This window comes from Juglans regia, chromosome 10 (genome assembly GCF_001411555.2).
Source record: "Juglans regia cultivar Chandler chromosome 10, Walnut 2.0, whole genome shotgun sequence".
NCBI classification, from domain to species: Eukaryota; Viridiplantae; Streptophyta; class Magnoliopsida; order Fagales; family Juglandaceae; genus Juglans; species Juglans regia.
This window is the reverse complement of record NC_049910.1, coordinates 15,471,134-15,496,058: the sequence shown is the minus strand read 5'-3', so window position 1 is coordinate 15,496,058 and position 24,925 is coordinate 15,471,134. Positions and strand designations below refer to the sequence as shown.

At 36.2% G+C, this 24,925-nt stretch overlaps 1 protein-coding gene across 1 annotated transcript; it reads right to left on the bottom strand.

The window, feature by feature from the left end:
• Positions 1–6,960: 6,960 nt before the first annotated feature.
• Positions 6,961–18,372, bottom strand: LOC109007996 (tyrosine aminotransferase-like). Its single transcript, XM_035695287.1, is given in 8 exon segments — positions 6,961–7,243; positions 7,245–7,357; positions 11,610–11,703; positions 11,782–11,937; positions 12,800–12,859; positions 12,987–13,205; positions 13,585–13,924; positions 18,002–18,372. Coding segments are annotated over 8 exon segments (1,347 nt in total). The 5' UTR covers positions 18,271–18,372; the 3' UTR covers positions 6,961–7,147.
• Positions 18,373–24,925: the final 6,553 nt, after the last annotated feature.

Sequence of the window (24,925 nt, the reverse complement as noted above, 5' to 3'; positions counted from 1 at the left end):
AAGGATGGGCGACAACCTCCTCGGACCAAAATTTCGTGTCCTTTAATCTTGTAACACCACTTCATCTAGCTTGTATTTTCCCTTTTATTTAATGAAAATGCGATTTTTTAGGACAACACAAAATGTCGGCTCCAAGCTTTCATATTACCAATAAGGCACCAATAATAAAATGCGCGGCTAACAAAATCTATGGCAACAAGGTCATCAACAGATTACCAACCTGCAGGGCACCATAGGGAAAGACAGGCCTAAGGATTGCCTTATACCTCCCGTGGTGGAGTGTGGGTCAGCCTTTGGCGGCGCGAAGATGAAAACTTACCTTCCTTGAGGACCTCAACAGGTGGGTGCAGGTGCCGGTCCAATCACAAACTGTCCGAAATTACCTCCCCGCGAGACACTATAAGGAAAGGTCAGCCCAATGGTGGCCTTATCCCTTTCGTAGAGGGGAGTGGGATCGGCCTCACGACTCCCCCGAATAAATTACCCTGACCTCCACCACAACGAAGAATGGGATCAGCACCAGCTTAACCCAACACTTACATTTCCTGTGATATCAACAAGCGGGAGCGGGTCCAATAACAACTGTCCAAATGACTTACCTCCCTACAGGTGTCAACAAGGAAAGGCCGGCCTAAAGGCGGCCTCATCCCTCCCGTAAAGGAGAGCGGGTCTTGCCTTCAAGGCTGCCTGAAAGATTTATCTCGTCTCCTATCACGGTGAAGAGTAGTCAGCCAACTTGCTGTCCAAACTTACCTCCCCACGGGATAACATAGGGAAAAGTATGCCTTAAGGTTGCCTTGTTCCTTCCACAACGGAGTGCAGGTTAGTCCTTAACTACCCGAAATCAGAAACTATACCTTCCTCGTAAGTGTCATCAGGCGGGAGTGGGTACAGTGACAAATTGCTCAAATAACTTACCTCCCTGCGGGATATAAGGGGCAATGTAGGGCTAAAATGTTACCTTGTCCCCTCTTGGAGGAGAGCGAGTTTGGCCCTTGCGGCGACTTGAAAACTTATCCCGACCTCCATTATGAGCGAAGAGTGGGTCTAGCACCAGCCTGGCCCAAAATGTTACATTTCCCTGTGATATCAATGAGCGAGAGTGGGTCCAGGGAAAGGCCAGCCTAAAGGCGGCCTTATGCCCCCCCTGCGCGCCCCGGTAGAGGAGAGCAGCTATTGCCTTCGAAGCAGCCAGAAGAACTTACCCCGACTCTCATCACAGTGAAAGAGCAGACTGCCCCAATGGCGGCCCAAAGACGTTACCTCCTTGAGGAACCAAAAGGGGTGGGTTAATTTGAGGTAGCCTGACCCCTCCCCAATGGAGTGCGGGTTTTAGTCCTACGACTACCCAAAGTAAGAAGAATCTCTAGAAGGAAAGCAAGGACCCGCAAAAGGCCGCACAAGCATTAGTAAGCAAGAAACAAATCGAGGTGGTAAACTCCCCAAAATATCGAGACAAAAGATACAAGCAAAAGCAACAACGGCACACAACGGAGAGCCAAAAAAAAAATACAGTGAGGAAAATGTGGAAATCGTACAGCCGAATACACAAAATCATTTTATTAATTATGCAGGATTACAAGGAGCAAGTTACATCATAAAGCCCCAGGATTGCGAGGAGCAAGTTACATCATAAAGCCGCATAAAGCCACAAGACTACAAAGAACAAAATACACCATGAAGCTTATATATTCAACAAAACAGGTTTCAATGCCTGACCCTAGACCTAGACCGTAAAACGGCCAGGGACCCTAGACCGTAAAATGACCAAAGATAATCTAAAAGGTCCAGAAGACCTCATTATTTTGGACCCATCTGAAATAGGATAAGCTGTTCTCCAACGACGATGAAGATAGTGCCAAGAATTCGAACATCTCGAAGTTGATTTCTATGTTGAGAATCGCTTATCGGATGAAGGATGATCACCACGATAACCAAGCCATTCACCACTACAGCCAAGCCCAATCAAATCATGCTCCCATGTGAGTGGCGAGTTGTGGAGAATGACTTTGAAGTCGAGCCCTGTAAGCAAAAGGGTGAGAATGAGTGAGGCGCAATAAGCAAAAGGGCAAGAACGAGAGCAAAGGATCTGAGACCCCAACAACGAAGAATTGGTGGTTCCACCCTGTGGCGCCCAGGCTGCCACAACCAGCAGTGGCCTGAGTGCCACCAGAAGACCTGTCGCCCATTAGGGTGTGAAGATTTCATCGGAACCATGAAAGATAGAAGAACATGCAAAGGAACTTTGGAAGAAAAGCGAAAGAAAACAAAGGAACTAAGAAACTCAAAACAGCGGAACAAGAGTCGTAGAGTAAAAGAGAAAAGATAGAGTGAGTATAATGGTTTTCCTAACGTAGAGAATGGTCGTTATATAGTGGGACATGGGAGGACATAGGGTCAAAAGGAATGACAAGAATTCCTCCTGGACCTTTCCGGAAAGAATTAATGGGGTAACTATGAGGAATTTGTCCCCACTGCTTAAAGCCCACTTAGCCTCGAACCAATACCCGGCCCGAGGGCCCCCAAGACTGCCCAGGTGGCGACACACCTGCTAGGGAGGGATGCTAAATAGTCAACAAGGCAGATCAGCCTAACGGTCTGTGGCAGCTTTCGGGACCCAAAAAATCACACATAGCGCAACAAGAAACATGCAAGGAGGCAACCAATATTAGAGACACTTCAAAAGGCTAAGCAACTAGCGGGGTTGGTAAGGTTAAACCGGATGCCAGTGGGGTAAGTCGAGAAACTTCTAAAGCACGACTAGGCACAACCATCCAAATAACAATTAAAGCGAAGGCCGTATTCCGAGAAACGACTATCCATAAAGGATAAGCAAGCACAGCATGACTGGCCAATGGGGTAGGTAGGAGCCCTACGGCCCCTTCACCATGGTTCCCAAGGCAGGCCACCAAAAAAAAAAAAAGAAGAGAAAAGAAGAAGAGGCAAATGTGAGACATGACGAACAAGATATGTATATTAGTCGGTATATATATATATACAAGTCGTTGGGCGACAAAGAGCAGATACATATGTAAAACAAAAAAGAGTATAATGAAACAATAAAATCTTTAAGTCTCGGTACCATGGGCACCAGTCTTAGTGGTAGCAGAAGCAGGGTAGGCCGGCTCCACAAATGTTGACACAGGAACGATCAGACCAGGGAAAGCATTAGGCATCTCTTTCCTTCCTAGGTCATGGTTGGTTTAAAAGGATGCCTCGCTGGTGGGAATGCTAGCAAGCACAAGCCTCTGAAGGTACTTGATGAAGGATCTCGAACGCAATTCCGGACTCTCCAGAAGGAATGTCCGCATTGATCTGCGACCTTCAACGACCCCATGCTTCGTCACAAAGGCTTGGGAACCACTTCAGCTGCCTTTGTAGGGAAAGGGTGATGTCCACAAGACTTTGGTTCAGCTGCTCCAACTGTTCTTTTTCCTCTTGTGCTCGGGATAAGTCGTCTCGAAGATTTTGGTTAAGTCGCTCCAATTGGGCCCAAGAGGCTAAGATCGAAAGGGACCAAGATCGAAAATCCAGCCAGGAGTAACAAGCCTCTAACCCAGTCCACGGGAAAGCTCATCTATACACAACGTGCAGAAGAGATGGTACTGTAAAGGATGGGACTTGTCGCTCTGAGGCCCCCTTGAGTAGTGTCCAGCCCTCAAGTGCCCGACTGCACGGTAGGCATAATATATATGAAGCCCTTAATCTACTGATATAAAGGGGATGAACTGACCAAAAGGGAGACAATATGAGAAAGGAAGGTCAGATAACCACGCCGCATTAATGGCTACTAAGAAAAGGAGGTCAGATAACTACTCCACATTAATAGCTTCATCACTCGGACAACACACCACATTAATAATGCCGTCAAAGAGCTATGCCGCATTTAAAAAATTTGGCACAAGGAACAGTACGGGAAACACAGATGTCATGGTAGTAGGCACTATCTGCTCCTCAAGCCTGTAGTATAAATAGCAAATCTCAGGTACGATAATATCTCTTTGATTTCTAAACTCTCTTACTTATTTGCAATCCTCCAAGAATATTTACTAATTTTGGCATCGGAGATTACCCGACCCCTAGCCTGCCCTCTCGAAGCTGTAGTCTTTCCTACCTTGTGCAAGGCCTGTTTTCGAAAACCTAAGTTGTCGAAACTCGGCCCAAAAGTGTACGAAACACGACGTTAACACAACTCTTAGACCTCGTGATATGAACCTGTGGGAATGAAATCCCTTGAACTCACAATCAATTTGAAAACTCACCCAAGAAAGTCAAAATCAAGTCAATGGATAGAGAACCTAGACCCGTTGAGAACTCATTTCAAGAACCTAGATTATATTAAAATCTAAACCCGTTGAAGAACCTGTCTCAAGAATCCAGATTACAATGAAGAACACCACAAAGGTTGTGATTTACCTTTGATAAGTTCAAAATTTCAATCAAGAACAAGAGGAGTAAACTCAACTCACAATGAATAAATTCATTAAATTTCATAAATTCTTTAAAATAAGGCTACAAAGAGTATTTAAACCCAAATCTAATTAAAACTCTAGTCAAAATAAAGCTCTTTCTTCCAAAAAATACCCCTGGATGAACAGTATCGCGGCTACAATGCTTCTTTAAACCCTAGTTCCTAAAAAGTAACTTTCCAAATAAACCCTTAGCCTAAGTACAAGGCTTTCTCAAAAACCCTAGTTCATAAAAAATAAGACGTATGTGGGTCAAGCATCCTCAAACCTACTTATTCTAAACTCATAAAATAAATCCTTTAACAAATTGAAAGCCTTTAATAACAATAGGCTCAAACAATAACTTTAAGTTATGTCTTCCACAGCTTGTATCAAAACTGATTCTCCTTCTTTCAAGCCCATCTTGAGTGTTGGGCTCTTGCTAGCTTCATCCCAAGTAGATTGCACCAATCATTGCATTACTTCCTTGATCTTCTTGGCTCTTGATATTGTGATTGGTTCATTTGGAACTTGCAAATGATCTTTAAGACTAGGCCTACTTTGGTTCCCATCACCTCGTTTGTTTTCGCAAATGGGATGAGTTGAAATAAAAGTTGAGAGTTAAATAAAATATTGTTTGAATATATTTTTTTAATATTATTTTTGTTTTGAGATTTGAAAAAGTTGAATTGTTCATTTTATTTTGTGTTGAAATTTGAAAAAAATTGTAATAATAAGATGAAATGAAATGAGATGAAAAATTTTGTTAAAGTGAACGAGATCTTATTGTGTTGTGTGTGTCAACAATGCGGAGTTTATTTTGTTATTTAGGAAAGAGAGAGTAGAGGAGAAAAACACATGAATAAGAGTTATTCGGTTCTTGTAAGTGGTTTTCTCTAACTTAGAAGTGAGATTGAGAGGCAGGTTTGGGGAGTGAGATGAGAATTTTAGTTTTAAATGAAAGTTTAAAATAATATTTTTTAATATTATTGTTGTTTTAGAATTTGAAAAAGTTGAATTGTTTATTATATTTTGTGTGGTAATTTGAAAAAATTGTAATGATGAAATGAGATGAGATTTTATGTAAAAAAGTTTACTGTTTTAATATTATATGTTAGATTTTTTTATTATTATTATAAAAAGAGTTTTGCAATCTAATAGATTTCATTAAAGTAGTCAGCGTGTGAAATTTCGTGTAAAACTTCTACGTAGACCAACCATTTTTCGAATGTATTTATTTCTACCAAACTCTGATTGGGACTTATTAATTGTTTATTTTTTACTTTCAAAATATTATTTTTTGTGCACATTTTTACGGAGAAGGATGGCACAGCAGCATTTCCATTGGAGTTTCTGATAGAAACCTAACGCAATTACTTTTTAATTTTTCATATAGATGTTAAGATGATGGATTATTTGATTTTGTTCGTAGTTCAGGTACCAACTATATAAATAAATGAATAATGTTACTCCCACCAATAGTGATCATAAGAGTGGCCACCGATTATTTTTTTTACTTAGACTATGTTTGAATGTTGAGTTAAGTTGATCTGAATTCTTTATGAATAGTAGTGAGTTAAGATGGTTAAGTGAGTTTTGTGGAACCCAGTTAAGATGAGTTTAAAATGTATTTAGATGTTAGGATAGTTTAGATATATTTACGAGAAGTTATAAAATTATTGGGATCCACCATAAATATCTATTGTTTACTGACATTAATGTTTCACCATAAATATATTTTTATGAGAAGTTTTAAAAAAAAGTTTTCTACACTTCATCCTGGCGCAAGAATTAAGGAACAAATGTCATACTGTGAGTTTGAGTTATGGGACCAACAACACATGTCAATGAGTAATGCACTTGAAATGCACTATCTAGCCGATGTCAATTGTCAGCTCATGTCTGGGAAACCATAAAGTCCCTTACGGTAGTTGCTGGCGCTATTTACGTGGCCCAGTCAACGAGTTCAAGTTGAACTGAACTCATTTGTGTGTTTGGATGTCCAAAACAGCTTAAAAGTAAAGTGCACTCAGCTGCTTTGTACATCCAAACAGAGCCTAATGGTTAAGAAAATGTTTTTTAATGAGTTTGAATTTTTGTTTTAATATTTAAAAGATTTAAAAAATATTTTAAAAAAATACACATTCGGTGGCCACTCTCGTGGGGATGTAACATCGTCCTAAATAAATTACCAAAGTCAATCGCCTTTGTCCAAGCGTGAACGCCTTCTTCGTATAAAACAACAAAATGGTTAAATTTCTTTGTCGAATATGATTTTTGTTCAAAATTTTTTATTGAGTTTCTGTTTTCATATTATTCATGGAAGATTTTGATTCTCCCATTTATGGATCTCGGTGACTCCATAAAATCATTATAATAAAAGGATCCATCAGTAATTCTTATCTTATTTTTAACAAGTAGTAATTCTGATTTTATAACTCCTCTCATTTGATCCATTTTTTCTGTTCCAACAACAATAAAAGAGCATTGAAGAACAAGTACTAACAACATGGATCATGCATCACGATGATGATGCTAATCATCAACATATTATTAACAACACGAGATCATGCAACAAGAAGTTCCCAATCACTAGTCATCATCCTCCCTCTGTTAAGTCTTGCTTGAGTAGCAAAACTTCAAAGAGGGAATTAGGGAATTTTATTAACAAATCCCAACCCAAAAATGGTTCTTAACATTCATCTAAAGCACCATGAGAAGCCAGCTTGAACATGAGATCCAATGCATAGTTGTTGATCACCACTGCTCGATCTTATAACTGAGAAAATATTATTGTTTCTTGGCATGCCTATGGCAGAAGGTTTTAATTCTCTCAAATCCATCTTCAAGAGCTGAAGGATCAATTGCGAAAGTTATGCGCAACCAGTTCTTCATTCCAAGAGCTGCCCCTGGAGAAAATAAGCAAATCAAAGTTACTAGTGTCAAACTATTAGCAATCAAAGCATTCTAACAAAATATTACTTGGCAGAAGCTTCTCCTCTCCATATTTTTACTCACGGTATGGATTTTTTTTTTTACAAGTCGCTCGCTGTATGGATTATTAAATATATTATGCTAAAACCTTGCAAATCTGATACTAAGCTTTTACTAACTAAATTGATTATGTCTCTGAATTATATATGCAGGTGGATGTTCTACTACTAGGCCAAAAACTTGAATGCTGATTAGTCTTTATTTTAATTATTTTTCTCTTTGAAAAAAATGATCCCATCATCCGACATTTGTTCACTACATTGACTTTTATCACTAACAGAAGAAGTGAATGCCATGCAATCTTAGCTCTTTCTTTGGCTTTTTTGTAATTCACACATTCAAAGTGAATGTGTCCAAATCCATGACATTCATGACACTGTACCTTTGATTGCATCTTGTCTTTGTTAGCACTAGTGTATTTCTTAGAGCTCCTCTCCTTGTTCCCTGAACTCGAGTCTCCGTTGTATCTTTCAAACTTTTTCTCCTCGTCTCTAATTCTTGTTATTTCTAGTCACAAACATTTTCCTGAATTTCTTTGCTACTCATAGCCAATTCATCTGATGACTCATCTGACTCCTCTCTAATAGTATTGAGGGCTATGAACTTGTTTTTCTTATCCACAGGAAGAGTATGTTCATAGGTTCGTAGAGAACCCACCAGCTCTTCAATCCTCATAGTGTCCAAGTCTTTGCTTTCTTCAATAGCTATAACTTTGGGGCGAAATCCCTCAGGAAGAGATCTAAAGACTTTTCTCACAATCCTGTTTTCTGAGAATTTGTCCCCTAAATTAAAGCGAGAATTGACAATATCATTCAGTTTAGCATAGAAGGTATCAAATGTTTCATCGTCTTTCATTCTAAGTTCCTCAAAGTTAGTGGTCAACATTTGAAGCTTAGAATTCTTAACAGCCTTGGTACTTTCATGGGTAATTTCAAGAATGTCCCATGCCTCTCTACAAATTTCACACATGGAGATTCGTTTGAACTCCTTCTGGGACATGACTATGAAAATCGCATTCAGACCTTTACTATTCCAATTACACTCGTTGACTTCATCCTTAGAGTATTCTTCCACATTTATGGGAATTTCAACTTCATCAACGATTGTAACCGGTTGTTTCTATCCTCTTGTCAGGAAAACCCACACTCGTTCATCTATAGACTTCAGGAAAGCTCTCATTTGAACTTTCCAATATGCATAGCTGTTACCATCAAAATATGGTGGTGATGTGAGAGATTAAGACCTATCCATTTAAACCACTACAGCAGGATCACACTCAGGAACTAAATCCTAGCGGAGTGAACCCGCTTTGATACCAACTGAAAAAGCAGTGGTTCTACCCAACACAACACCTAGAGGGGGGTGATTAGGTGTAGTCCAATTTTTCTGGTCTAATAAAAATACTGCCAAGCACACAATTAATCAAATAGACAAATCACACAAATAATCAAAGCAGAGATTTGGTCACGAAGTGGAAACTCATTTGAAGAATTTCTTCAAAATATAAAACCACTCCAGGTGTAGGTCACTACCACAAATCCACTATAGAAATATGAGTTTGTTACAACCAATTTAGAAACACTCATAAAACCTTTGTAGTAACTAAAACTTGGATTGCAACTCCACGAGTGACCCACTCGATCTCTACACGCATGTAGTGCCAGAACTCCGACCTTTCTATAGTATCCCACTAGAACCTCTCGATCTCTGCAGCAACAGCAGCTCTGGAAACCTTCCGGCCAATAAACACATCCACTCCAATGGACTCAACAGTGTTTTATCTTGAGTGTGATTTGGTGGAGGTATATTTTCCAAGAGATTCAACTTTGAATGAGGGGAAAAGTTTCTCTCAAAATCTCTTGGAAATGGGCTCTGTTTTTGCTCTGAATTTTCCACACCAAGGGAAGAATAAAAAGTTCACTTTTATACTCACCAAGAAAGAGGCGCTCAAACCTAAGGAAAAATTAGGTTTTTAGAACATTGGCTCGAGCGAAGTGTCGAGCATAGTCAAGAGAACTCTCTGACTTGAATTTCTCTCGAGCAACGTGTCGAGCTGAGTCAAGCAAACTCTCTGACTTGAATGTAGCTCGAGCGAAGTGTCGAACCATGTCGAGCGAACTCTCTGACTTGAAGTTCGCTCGAGCAAAATGTCGAGCCATGTCGAGCGAACTCGCTGATTTTAGTTGTCCCACCCCCCCTCCTTCTCTTTGACACACTTCACACTTGTTACAACACAATTTTACAAAAGTTTTCACAAGAATATGCCAACACACTCATTTTTACATTAACAGTTGTAACGAACTCATTTCTATAGTGATTTGTGGTGGTGACATACACTCGGAGTGGTTTTATATTTTGAAGAAGTTCTTTAAATGAGTTTCCACTTCATGATCAAATCTCTGCTTTGCTTATTTGGGTGATTTATCTATTTGATTAATTGTGTGCTTGGCAATATTTTTATTAGACCAGAAAAATTAGACTACACCTATTCACCCCCCTCTAGGTGTTGTGTTGGGTAGAACTACTGTTTTTTCAGTGATGTTAGAGTTTTATACAGTTTTAGTATTTGGAAGGAATTTGTTAACCCGGTAAATGAGAAATGAAAATGGGTTTGAGGGGTTACACACGAATTGAATCTCTTTAGGAAGAAGATCTACGCCAAAACTATGTGCAAAGAATCAAGCTGACTTAGAGGATACCCAACGTGAATTATATACTCTCATGCTTTAAGTAATATATATATTAAATCACCATTTGCCACAAAATTTTAAGTTGATGGAAATAGTTCAATCTACTCATTTAATTTATATTCTAAAAGAATATGACCTTAGATCTTTTAAATATTACACAATCCTTTATTTCTCTGTATACATAGTTGACACTCATTACATTATACCTAATAACCTCTCTTAATTTCTTTTCGAAATTGCTAGGCTTTGCTTACTGCAGAGCTTATTTAATTTCAAAATTGCTTGATTTTGTTGGGTTAATGGGAAGAAGCACGCTGAGAGTGTCGGTATGCAACATGGATAGGGATTAATATGTTGTCTCATTCTGTGTATGGAACAAGTATATGGAGAAGCTAAATGTTGCCCGGATGTTAATTAGTGGTGTAATAAACTGGAGGGTGCACCCCTTGGTTGCATGTAATGGCTAGACGTGGCCAAAAGGCCAGCAATGGGTTACAACTTGCATTGAAGTGCCCGAAAGGCCAGCCATGGGTTACAAATGGAGGGAGCCTTGTTTGTTTTCACAGTTCATTTCAACTCATCTCATCTAATCATTATAACTTTCCTAAATTTCTACACAAAATAAAATAAACAATTCAACTTTTTCAAATTCAAAAACAAAAATAATATTAAAAAATATATTCTAACAATATTTTATTTAATTTTTTAACTTTAATCTCATCTCATCTGCGAAAACAAACAAGGCTATCTCACTTTGTTGCTGGGAATACGAAGTGAGTGAAAATTTTCTCTCAACTTGGATCCCTCTAAAGTGTGTCACCAAGGCCGTGGATCATGCATAATCTCATAGTGGACTCCACTCCACCACCGGGAGGAAGAAAAGCTAAGGTATAGCCATCAAAAAGCTTGTGGAACAATGCCACCCTGATCACTGCGGTATTTGAGGTATTCCACTGTATCGTGCTCTGTTATAAAATTTCTGATATTGGTTTCAGAGTGGTCGTTCGTTGTTCCCAGTTTTTTATTTAATTTAATGCCCTGTTTTTCTAGATCCCCCTTTTCATCCTCCGTCATGGCTGCTAGAGAAGTGCTAACTGCACCTAGATGTGCTGCACAGGTCAGTGCAGTGCGCATGTGCAGGTGTTGCACCTCGCTGGGGGATGCACCTATGGCCCGGTTGCACACCCCTACCTATGGGTGCTCCACACCTCAGTGCTGCATGGACCTGAGGATGCTGAGCACATTGGGCAGTGCAGACTCTCATTGCATATGAAGGTGGTGCAACGCACATGAGGGTGTTGCACCCACAGTGCAGCACACACCACGGAGGTGGTGCGAGTGTTTTCAAGTTTCTAAAGATTTTCAAATTTAATAGCTCAAAAATACAAGAAAAAACAGAGACCTTCATGGGAATCTAAGTAAATCAAAATTTAGGCTTTCCTCCAGCACAAGCAACACTAAAAACCTCATTGCATACCTGGTAAAATAATAACTGATTCCTCTTTAGCCAGCTTGAGACAAAATTCTGCATCATCATTAATGTCTTCCAATAATGAAATATTTAGCTTCACCTGTGAAGAAATCTATAATCAACATCTTAAATTTCATTAATTTACACCACAAATATGTCAAACACTTGATGTCCTTACCATCACAAACATGGATCCCTCTGGTTTGTTTGGGCAAGTAATGCAACTGATTTCCTTAATTCTATCATAACATGTGTATGCAGTGACCCTAAGGGTGTCAATAGTTTTTGAAAAGAAATCCCCCCCAGATTTTTCAAGGATATGTGGAATTGCCCCCTGATACATAAACAACCATTGTCACATTTCAAGAGAAGGTAGAGAGAAAAACACAAATGACTATAGTATTGTCCTGTTATAGTATCAGAAGTCTGAAAGAAACTACTGGAGAGAGAGGAACCCTATATACAGATGACGATGATAATTAGTTGCAATACTGTTGCATTATGTATTCGGCGAAACATCATTCCATAGGAGTGAATAAATGGAGTGAATGACTTAAACCATTTGCATTCCAAAAGCACCACATAATTATGTTTTATTAAGATGAATCTTATTTACAAGGAAAAGAATGTTATCCAACACAGAGGAAGAACATAAAAAATCCTGACTGGCAAAAGAAAAGTGCTAAAAATTCTTGAAAAGAAGAAATAGAAAGTGCAACACTATTTTGGGTCATTATCCAATGGTAGAGGATATTAAATAGAAAGGTTTGAACTCAAAGCCGATCTCTTCCAACCCTCAAAGTTACACGTATTTCTTTATCTAAAGATACCAAAATAAGCTGACAGGCTTATTCTAAACAAAAGTGCAAACTGATGACCACCAGATAATTCTTGTATATCACACCACATATATGTGGTAGAACCCACCCATAATTCTGCTGAAGAGCTATTCAGCCTAAACCCTAAGGATATAGCAAACTCATCGTTTGGTTTAGAGATAATAGGGGCTTTACATATCATTATTCCTCTAATCTGCTATCAGAGGAAATTCTTCTCTGTTGTCTTTCAGGTAAATTTACTTCAACAGGAATTCAGGACAAAGATACATATGAAGTTCTAAAATTGCTTGAAAGATGAAAAACTGTTGCATTCTTTCACTACAATATGATTTCTTAAAAAATGAAATTTTTACAAACCTGAATAAACGTTGGCGGATCAGATGTCATATTGAGACAGCCCATAATGCTTTCTATAACCTGAGGGGAAAATTGAAATATGTGAATATGCTATACATCTTGTGTTATTATCATCCAATAGAAGTGTTATATGAGATAGATACATTATGGGGGGGGAGAGAGAGAGAGAGAGAGAGAGAGAGATGACCCCCAATTTTTTAAGGATGCCATTAGGATCACATGTCACTAGCCAACCAAGTCGCCAACCTGGTACTAGCCATCTCTTTGATATAGACCCCAGAGTGATGACAGGCACTATTGATCCAAATACTCCCATTGGCACAAATGGGTTTGTTCCAAAAGTGAGGTGATGATAAACTTCATCGGCAATCACCAGAATGCCCAGCTTTCTTGCTGTCTCTGCAATCTAATATTCAGAAATCGACCATCATTAACATTAAAATGAAATTTCAACAACAAAAAAGGTTGAACTTAAGAAAACTCATGCTTTCTATAAAAACGTACTAACATGAGCTCCAAAATGTAAAATCCACCATTATTGGACCAGTGCAAACTTTATAGTTTATTCCACTTATGAGCTTAATGCATTCGCAGATGTAATTTGACTCTACAGAAAAAGAAATTGTGATTCAAATGATGAAAAGGGGATTGCAGACTCTTCTGTAAACAGCTTGGCTTAACAGGGAATGTTTTGGATTAAGATTAGAGTATATCTTGCCCTCTCAAATTAGTAAATAAATCATATAAAAAAAAATAAGAAAAGTAAAACGAAGATTTAACCTTACCTTCTTCAAATGCTGGTGTGTATAGACAGTTCCACAAGGATTTCCGGGGTTTATGATGACAATGGCAGTGGTATTCTCATCAGCAAGGGCTTCAACACTCTCAAGATCAATCTCCCAACCCTTTTCTGGATTAAGATCAAAATGACGTACTTCGAGTTGTAGAGATGCCGCACGAGCCTCATAGTATGGGAAGCCGGGTCTTGGAAGCAGAATGTTGGAACCCGGGCAGGCTAGAACTGTTAGTATTACTTCAATGGCTTGAATGCATCCAATTGTGAGATAAACATCATCCAGTGATAACACATATGGAAGATCACACGACAGATAATCTGCTATAGCCCTGTAAGATTTCAACCACCCAAGAATTAGATGCGACAATGTGCAAAAAAAATTCTTTTATTATCGGTCACTATCCATTGTCTACGCCTCACACCTTATTAAAAACACCCCTCACCTTACGAGAGAAAAAAAAAAATTGTAAATATACGGTGTCAAAGTAAATAGCAAATGATGTATAGCACTCCTCACGTGCAAATAAACCTCATGGGTTTCACATTTCTCTCTTTCAAAATAGTGCATAAGATTTCATCTCGCATGGTCCTAAGTTTAGCACAAAGAAGAACTCTGTATTCCTCCTTTTTTTTTTTTTATTACCTTTCTCGCATATGCATAAGATAAAATCAAAGCCATTCAATTTCTAAAAAGGATTAGCAACCCCTAACTTTTTGAGAAATCCTCTATCGCTAATACAACTGAAAACATCTCATCTAAAATTGTACTGTACAATAGTTTTGGCTATCCAAACACAATATTTCATTTCTTAAATTTTGAAAACATCCACTTAAATGAACAGTAAATAAACAGTGTGTTAATAGTGTCAAAATTGACGTAAATAGTATATGAACAGTAAAAATTGACGTAAACAGTATACAATTCAGGTACTCTATAAAACAATAGGACCCACACCTTTTTGAAATCCTAAAAATTAAAAATTATCTCATCTCATCTCATTATATCCAAACACATTTTTTTTTATAAAGACTCATTGATCCAAAAAATTTAAGACTATTAAATACTAATTTAGTTAAACATTTAACCCTCGTAACAAGAATTAACTCGTATGGTAGTTTGAAGTCATTTTTCTTTCCATATTCGAAATAAGTGAACTTTATCGTCTACCTATTATATCAGAAATTTATGAATGCTGAAGCGATTGCAAAAAGATCATGGATCAAGAGGTGAAATATATATATATATATATATATATATATATATATATATATATTTTAAACATTTAGTCACGAAATTACATGGAGTATCTATGTTTCTTATGTAAGTTAGTTCAGGTATATGTTTCCTTTTTGGTTTTGTTTTGTTTTTTTGTTTTTTATTTTTTGTTTTTAACATTAGTTAGATATTCATAGAGAGCATGATAGAGCCTGAAAAATGAAGTCCATAGAATCAAATCCAAATTGGAGTCCACCTGAATTTGAGGATATTTTCTCCATTATTTTTGATGTGGCAGTCAGAACTGAGAGGAGCACCTCAATAGCAGTGTGCAGAAATAGTCTAGGTACAATACAATTTGTTGTAGCACACTACAATTGGAGCACTAATCCAAATATAGGGGAAGCAATAGCTGCCTTCATAGGGGTTCAAGAAGCACAAACAAAGAAGATCAACAAAGTTATTCTTGAAGGCGACTCTCTAAATACAATCAATTCCATCAATAATCCTCACAAGGCTATTAATTGGGAAACTAAAAGGATTGTTAGAGACTCTAGATTTTTGCTGAAAGGACATTCAAGCATGGAGAGCTGTAAAGATATATCGATCCTAGAATCGATGCGGGCATTCCATTGTGCAATGGGCTCATTCCAACCTACAGTTTGGAAATATCTCACTCATCAAAATCCCAATCTGTTTGTTGGATTTCTATAGTGGAAAAGACCCACCTTCTTAAAATGTACATTACTAGCTTTCTGTGTTGGTTTAATTGCATTTCTTTTGTTTTCCTGATGCATGGAACAGTTTATGTTTTTGGAATGAATCTATTACTTGCTGAAAATATATATGTATATAAATATATATATATATATATGTATATGTATCTTATGATGCTCCCTATTTTGTTATAATAAATTGGCTAGCAACTTCTAAGAATCAAAAGCCTCCACCAAAACTAGTCGCTGGAAAATACGATATATATTGTAGTGAAATATGTTAGTTTCTAATAAAAAGAAAAACAACATGTCCATAATTAAGAGAAGTGTTTTCTTTGTTTCTGGTAACTAATTGTGAGAATTTGAAAAAATTGTAAAAGTTATTATAATGATGAGATGAGATAAGATGAAACCATTTATATATTCAAACGGGACCTTAATGAAGCAATTACAAATGATAATACGAAACTACATAATAGTTGGCAATTTTTATACGAGCCCTTCTACTCATTATCTCTACACCATCCACCATACTTGATTTTTTATTTTTTGTTTTATTCTTTATAAACTAAAAGAATTATTCTACTCATCATCCATATATAACACATTTGATAAGGAAAAAATTAAAAATAAAATAAAAAAATCATGTGCGATATGTTGTGTCGGAATGATTAGTAGAATTTTTCTTTTTATATAAGAAGAATTATATTTAGAAATCTTCTTTTTAATACACCAATATTACTGATGTGGAAGTTTTCTACGTCAACAATACTAAAATATTATTGATATTTTTTAAAATTTAATAGGTCTCATTTTAAGCAATGTGTGTATAGCAAAACTATCTAAAAAAAAAAAGTGGTGCTAGTGGCCCCCCAACATTTACTGCTTCGTACCACTAGTGTAAATTTTATTTATTTATATATATATATATTTTTTAACATCTTTAATTATTAAAAAAATTAAAAAATATATAATTTTATTAATAATCACTTTCTTATTCGTTAAAAAACTTAAAATAATCAAAAGTAATAACTTGAAACGATAAACAGGCTAAGTAGCATTTTTCATTAAAGGAAAAAAAAATCCTGCATATGATAAGTTGATAACCGTGGGTCCTTTTATATGGCGGCCATTTACATATACATTTATGCCAAGTTGTCCTTTGCAATATATATATTTTTTTAATAAAAGGATCATATATCACTCTTTTATTCGTAAAAAAAGACATACAAATATGATTTTAAAAAGTTAATTACAAACGTTAATAGCTCCTTAGCACACTACCGTGGCTGATATGGTCTAGTTCAAACGACAGATCGCTAAAGACTTAAGTTTAAGGGATCCGTCGTACACATCCCTGTCCCCGATAGAGAAATAGTAATCAGGTGACAACCTATAGCTATATCCCGACTAAGCGAAGTAGGGTATACCAACTCCATACACTACCAAAGCAAAGAAGGGACATCACACCGTTTGGACCAAGGTCCGAAGGAACAAAATTTTTAGATTTTTTATTTTTTAAAAAAGATAAACAAGACACGAAATAAATTACAAAGAAAAACTACTGAAACAATAGAAAGGACAATGCTCCGGCAGATGTGATAGTGCGTGCGCGCCACCCTGGAAGAAAACCGCCGACCGATCTTGGAGGTTTCGGACTCATAGGCCCCAGTGGAGCCACGCATGGCGACGTCAGAGGTCTCCTGGCGGCGCAAGAAAGCCACTCACCGAACGCAACCGCAAACTTTGGGCCGTGCGTGCGGGTAACTCGCCGCTCCGTTTGGCGCCGCCTTCGGTAAGCTTGAAGATCGGCGACTGGGCAACGCCATGGAGAGGCGCATGCACATCTATAGTCGCCGGACATTCCAAATTCGCAATTCTCCCTTATTTAGCAGGCAAAATACACCAAACATAAAAACGGAGCACTACACAAAGGGGACGAGGGGAGATAGGGAGGGAGGGAGGGGGAAGGAGCCGAAGCTCCCACCCTCTCGTGACAGAACTGTAACGAAAGTTTAGAGGGAGACGGGTCGATAAGTTTCAAAAGAGATAGGAAGTTCTTATGATGGTACAAAATAGAAAATGAGATTGAGAATCAACAAGTTGCAATAATTTGTACCTTCATTGGTGGCCCACGGGCCTCAACTGTTTTGTATAGGAAAGTAACCAGAGGGTAAGAAAATTAGCATTACCCAAGCTACGTTTTTCAGGCAAGCTTAGGGCTGTTTGGAACACCTAGCCATCTTTATCCGGCAAGCGTAGGATTTATTTTGAAAGAAACTATTCTAAGATGTTTTTTTAACTATTTTATTATTATTTATAAATTATTTTATTATTATTTACAATTATTATTTAACTAAGCCTTTTACTTAACATTTAAACCGACCATCTTACCGATATATAGAAGAAGAACGTTCGAAAATCTACCGAGTTAAAGCCATAGTCAATGATATCTCAGTAAATGTAAGAATTACCTCCTTGCCGGAAGAATACCATGTCTCGGTGGATAAGAGTTAAACTTAGCGGAGCGGACGGCATCAACAATGGCATCTTCAGCTACGGGGGTTGTTCGGAAGCAGGGAAACGGGGAGGGGTCGCCATGGCCGAGAGGCACAGTTGGCCTAGGATCATCCTTGTTAAGGCTTCCGATTAGCTTCATGAGAACACCTCGGACGGTGATCGCCGACGTCGTGTTCAGCCTTTCGTTCACCCTAACACGCCATCTCTCAGTCCCGTTTTCCATTTCTTGGTTTCGGAGGGGAGGGGGCGACGGCTCAGTGGGATGTGCAGTCAAAGCTAAGATGGAGCAGACGTTATGAATCTTTTCAGAATCACATCGCCCAGAGCGGTGCTACTGTTTATTATTACCGCTACTTTTGCATTTATTTTTATTTTTATTTTTCTATTCATATTTTTTTAATATATTTTAAAAATAAAAAAAAATTATACCAATATATTTAAAATCATTTAATAAAAATAAAAAATAATTTTTTTTCCCAAAAGGTCAAGTAGAACGGTAAGAATTGGTGGGCAAAGCAGCTTTTTTGCATCTCCTTATGCACAAGGAATGATATAAAAAAGATGAGATGAAATATTTTGTTAAAAGTTAAATAAAATATTATTATAATATAATTTTTTAATAATATTTTTATTTTAAAATTTAAAAAAGTTAAATTTTTTATTATATTTTGTATAAAATTTTGTAAAAATTATAATGATTATATGTGATGAGATGAAATAAGATAGTTTGATTTTGTGTAATCAAACCAGTTTGAAAAGTCCAAAATCCAAATGCAGACCTTGTCCAGATTTTTTTTTTAAATTAACCTCACCACAAAATAAAAGAAATTGAGTTTAAATATATATATATATATATTCTTTAAAAGTAATGTTAGATACATTTATAAGTTGTGTAAGTATTGTGTATTCTTTTTTAAAAATAGTGGGTTCTATCATTAACAAATGGATAATGCTAGTCCTCCTGCTCTTAGCTCCAACTAGAATTTTTTATTTTTTTGTTTTACTTCATGAATAAGGAAGGAAAATGATACTCTCATCACTGGTTCTTACAGCTCAGTTGTTACCACTGTAATTTTTTATTTTTATTTTTACTTAGTGATTAAGGAAGTATTTTTTAATAATATTGTATTTTTTTTATTTTTTAAAAAATATTTAAAAGTGTAAAAACATATATGTAAAAAAGATAACAAAAAATAAGAAGACCAATTATGCCTAACGGTGGCTCCCAGCTGGAGCTAGGGGCGGTGGACGTAGCACCGTGCTTAAAAAATTAATTTTTTTCATGTAGATCTCATTTTTATTTATTTTTTTCAAAAAGAGTGTACTACACTTGTGAACTCTATAACTATTATTATTATTATTATTTTCATAGATTCACTTATATATATATATATATATGTATATATGGAAAAACAACTCATTCATATAAAAGTCTTAAAACTCTTTTTCAGACCAGATGATTTGTGAAATACAAGAAGGGAAAGAGTCCCACCACATGCAAAGATCATCCACTTGCCAAGAAAATTTTGCCAGCTTGTGAGCTGCCTCATTGCCTTCACGCCCAATGTGTTGTCACTACAACAAATATGATCTTTTGAAACAAAAATTTTTGTCCCAAAAGATTGTCATTGTGTCCCAAAAAATATTTTGGGAGGAAAAAAAACTATCCCAAGTTCGTCCATATAAAACCATCCCAAAAGGTATTTTGGGACGAAAATAAAAAATTCATCCCAAAAAATATCTTTTGAGACGAAATTAAGCTGGAATATTTGATCGCGTTTGAACAGATCTTTTTTCCGGGACAAATTAAATTCGTCTCAGAAATTCGTTTGAACGTCGAAAATAACGTTCGAACAATGATGAACGGTTCGAACGGTTATTTCATAACCAGTCAATCGATACCAGTTCGTTCGACCAAATACACATGAAGAAACGTTAGAACAAAAAAATTGATGATCGAATGCAAATAGTGAATTAGTTATACGAAATCGTTCGAATGACACAAAATTTTGTACCGTTCGATTTCTAAATTTCAATGTTCAAACGGTTGTGTCCGATTTATCTATGTTCGAACGTTTGATGAGAGTTCGAACGGTTATTATTTTCTTGGACATTACTTAAAACCAAATAGATATTTATATTTAAAAAATACATTACAAATTGTACAAAATAAATAATACTAATCTAATAAGTTATAACTAAATAAATAAAATACTAATAATACTAATAAAATTATCAATACATGATATATAATTGTTCAATATACAAAAACACTTCTAATGAAATTCAATTGCTTGGAGGTCTGAATTATTGCATAAGCATCTGCATTTGAAGCTGCATCTGTCTTTATTGTTCTTGCATTTGGAGTTGCAGAGCTCTTTGTTAATCTTCTTGTTGTTTTTTGCGCATCTCCATGTCTGCTTGTTTCGTCAATTGAGCATCTAACTCCTGCTGTTTTGCCATCAATTCTTCGATCCTAGAATTTACATTTTCTAACGCAATGACAGTAGTGCTTGATGTTGATTAATAGTCTGAAGGCTTTACACAGCGACCCAAACCCCTCAAGTAGCCCGAACGTTGACCCAGAACTTATGTAAAAATCTCAACATCACTTGTTGATGAATTATGATCTGATGCAGTTTCAGCACGAATGGCAACCATTTTATCATACACACAACTTATAAAATTATTATTGACACAATAATTTAAATATAGTTAATTAAAAGAAATTATAATACTTACATAATTCTCACGAGTATCAGGATGAGTCCACTCTCTATTACTATTAGTATGTGATGTATCATATAATTTTGTCAGATCAAAATTAGTGGCTGACTCTTTCTACAAGAGAAATTGTTAAGATATAAAGTCTATATTAAAAACAAACTACATAGAATAAAAAAAATTAAAAAAAAGTACATTACCAATTTCTGAGATGGGCGATAGAAAGATCTTGAGCCTGTATGATGATGAATCTTTAACTTTGATCTATTCGTTTTGTTTATAGAACTTCGCTCCTGCGTAGAAGTTGTAAAAGTTAGTAAGTGAAAAACTACAAATATGACATAAAGAATTTATTTAATTTACCTTATATGATGGATCCTCAAACATGTCATAAAGTTTTTCCCATTCTTCAGTTCGGACAACCTGAAAAGGATGCTGTGCATCTTCCTTGTTCTCGTACTTCTTGTAATGCTCGTGACATCTCGCCTTATACTAGTGGAATGCATTACACATCAGCTCTTTGACAATCCTACGCTCATCTCTCCGACCAAAATTTAGTTCGAAGTCATCATTAAAAAAGTATATACACTTTATACTAAATTCATTTTGTTTATATTAGCTTATTAAATTGTTTTCATCATTTTATTGAATTGTTCTATCAATTAATTTATTAAAGTATATAGTTTTGTAAATCTTTTCATCGTAATTAGATTTTATTACTAATGTTGAATATATATTTTATTTTTAAAATTTCAGGTTCATAATAATGAAAACGTGATAGATTAGGAGGGGAACCTTCCATCCAAACAGTTCGAGAGCAGACTGTTTTACTTGAGCGACAAATAAAACTATCTAATTTTGTGGCTCTTATATGAGAGATTAATGAGTTATATACAGAGATTAATGTCAATAATGCAACTCAGGTCACGCTCAGTACTCGACTGGTACAGGTAGAGAGACAATTAGCTGCAATCGAGTATGTGTTTAGAGACCTTGCATCACAGTAGTTTCTATTTTTTATTTATATTTTTTTTGTTATAGTTATAGACAATATATATGGTGTTTTGATAATTTACTTTATTTGTAAATTAAATATTTTATCTTTTCTGGAGTAATTATTGATTTATATCATGTGGTGTATGGTTGATAATATTTATTTAACTAAAAATTTTATTTAACATAAAAGAAATCATTAAAATATTTTTAAATTAATTACATAAAATTAATTAATGAATTTGTATATATGATATATATTTTTTATATTTTGAGTTTCGTACCGAGATTAATATTATACCTTCGAATATATAAATGTGGTGCTTGAATATGTTCTAACTAAATATATTCCGTTCGAACGGTTTAGAAACCTTCCCGCTATGTTTTGACACCAAATATTTTCCGTTCGAATACAAAAAATTATCGTTCAAACGATTGTGAACTTTTCCCGCCATAATAAATTACTTCTCCGCCAAGATTTTATTGTTTGAACTTGTTTTTTCCAGTTCGAATGGGAAAAACTTTTTGAGACGATTTAATTCGTCACAGAAAAAACTGTTCAAACTGTAATTTGACTGTTCGAACGATTTTGTAAGGTCATCAATTTTTTGGGACGAAATTTCGTCACAAAAAATGACTTTTAGGGATGAAATTTTTTTCGCCCTAAAAGCTCAAATTTGTTGTAGTGTGTATTGTGCAGTTGTTAAACTTCTTCATCAGGTCTCTGATTTCATAGATGAGATTTTCTTGTGTGGCCATTGACTCTCCACCCGCCTTTATCGCATTAACCATCATTAGAGAATCACTTTCAAGAATAATATCTTGTATGCCTTGATGAACACAAAGTTTCAAGTCTCGAAACATAGCCAAAAGTTCTATATCAAAAGAATCATTGACTTCACCTTCAATCTTGCTTGCTGCCATAATAACTTCCCCCCTGTAATCTCTCAGGATTGCACCTATCCCAGCTCTATGTTGATCATAAAACATGGCGCCATCAACATTCAATTTCTAAACACCCATTGGAGGATTAGTCCAAAAAATCTTCTTTTGATATCTCAGTTTCTTCAGACTAATGCTTTCTTTATGAGATTTTAGTAGAGATAAAGCATAGTTAATCACATGCTTTGTTTCCAGTATCTTGCTTACATAGACTTTCTGGTTTCTTCTATACCACAGGCCCCAGGAGATCATAAAAATTTTCTCTAGATCCTCTTCTCTAACTAGCCTTACCATGTCAATAAAATCAAACTGAGTGTGTGAAGTATCCAAAAAAAAGGTAAAACCTTAACTAAATGTCTCTCACTTTAGGACCCTAGCATGAACTAGATTCTCATCACAACTATCTTCCTTGATAATATTCTTCTTCTTCAAATTATGCTTTGTTGGTAATCCATTTTTGCAAGCTCTCCATGCAAACACTTTGACTTTATTCGACATTTTCATCTTCCAAATCTCTTTCCAGATTTGCTTTTGCTGTATTGCATTTGAACTTTTGGCTCTCTATGTCCCCTTATCCATCTCACTGAGCAATCTATAGGTACTCTTAACAAAGAATTTTTCATCCTTCTTGTGATCCCAGATCAACCTATCTTCTTTATCACCAGGTATCAAAATTATTTTTGGAACTTCATTGGCTACATGTGGTGGTAGAAAAGATCTAAGTTTCTCAATATCCCAACCTCGTGTGTCAGTATCAAAGGGACTCAACTTTCTCATTTTTATTATGACAATCTTCCCCCTTCCAAAACACAATAGATTTTTGTGACCTGGAACCCAATAGTCATCCCATAAAGATATAGATCTTCCATGTCCCACTCTCCATCTACACTTAGTTTGCAAACACTTCTTTGCCTCCTATATCCCTCTCCATGCATAAGAGGGGGCAACCCAAGTTTAGAATCCATGAAGCTATTTTTTGGAAAATATTTAGCCTTGAAAATACTGTGCAGTAAGGATGAAGTCTCATTCATAATCCTCCACCCTTGTTTTGCCAAGAGAGCCATATTAATGACTTTTAGATCTTTAAACCCAATCCCTCCTCCTTTTGACACACAGTCTATCCCAACTAACCCAATGAATCTTTTTCTCATCTTTTCCTTGACCCCACCAAAACCTAGCCATCATTTCTCACCAAGTTCCAACTCTTTAAAGTGAAACCAAATATAGACAGAGTTAATTTTTTTTTTTCTCGGCCAAAAAACAAATTAGTGATAAGATCCAAAATTTAAAATCCTCATTTCTTTTTCTAACCTTCTCCCAAACCAAACAGAGGTAAATCATCTAGAGAGGCATACGGTGTATGTTAGAAACCTCTAGAAGTTGCTATAATCAATTTTACACATGAAATGATGGAAAATATATGGTCATAAGTTTGGGATTGATTCGAGGAACTCTACTTCCAAAGTTCAAAGTTCTTACAAGAAGGAAATTTTGTTTCTTCTCTTTCCCAATTTCTAGAGCTTATAGCCTTACATATGGGATAACAATTCCCTCTAAAAGAAAATAACAGAAAGCAGTAAATGGAATTTTAGAATTTTTATTAACTAAAAAAAGAAAATTATTGTGATCGCATCAGACGTATGCCCAATGAGCCGATGGAACACATAACCAATTGTTGCTTCTAGAATCCTTTCCAAAACAACCACGTCTTAAGCCACCCATAATGCCATAATCCTTGAACACTGCGTTGCATATTAAAATACAGTGCTCTTATGCAGACAACGTCGTCTCACGTTAGTTTCATAACAATCTCCTTCCCTTAAAGAACCTTGTCCTCAAGGTTGAGAGTTATGATACAATTCTATGACCAAGTTTCCAATCCCTTCTGGTAGTATTTCTTTGAAAGAAGCATGTGCTTTTGCCACGAAAAACCGGCCTTTTGCCATAAAGTTCCTCCCTGGAAAACTTTAGTATTTGTTGTAGTGCACCTAGTAGAGCCAAGGAGACACGAGCAATGGACCCTACAACAAATTCCTTGCCAATTGTAGTAGTTGTGTTTCCAGCATCATTGCAAACAACACTTAATTTTGCCATGGCTTGCAAATCGACATTCATATTGTGGCAAGTCCAGTCAACCATTTCCCCATCCTTTGGATCATAGATAGTGCCTTCAACAGGAAAGATTCGAGGAGCAAAGGTTTTCTCACCCATTGAAGTGT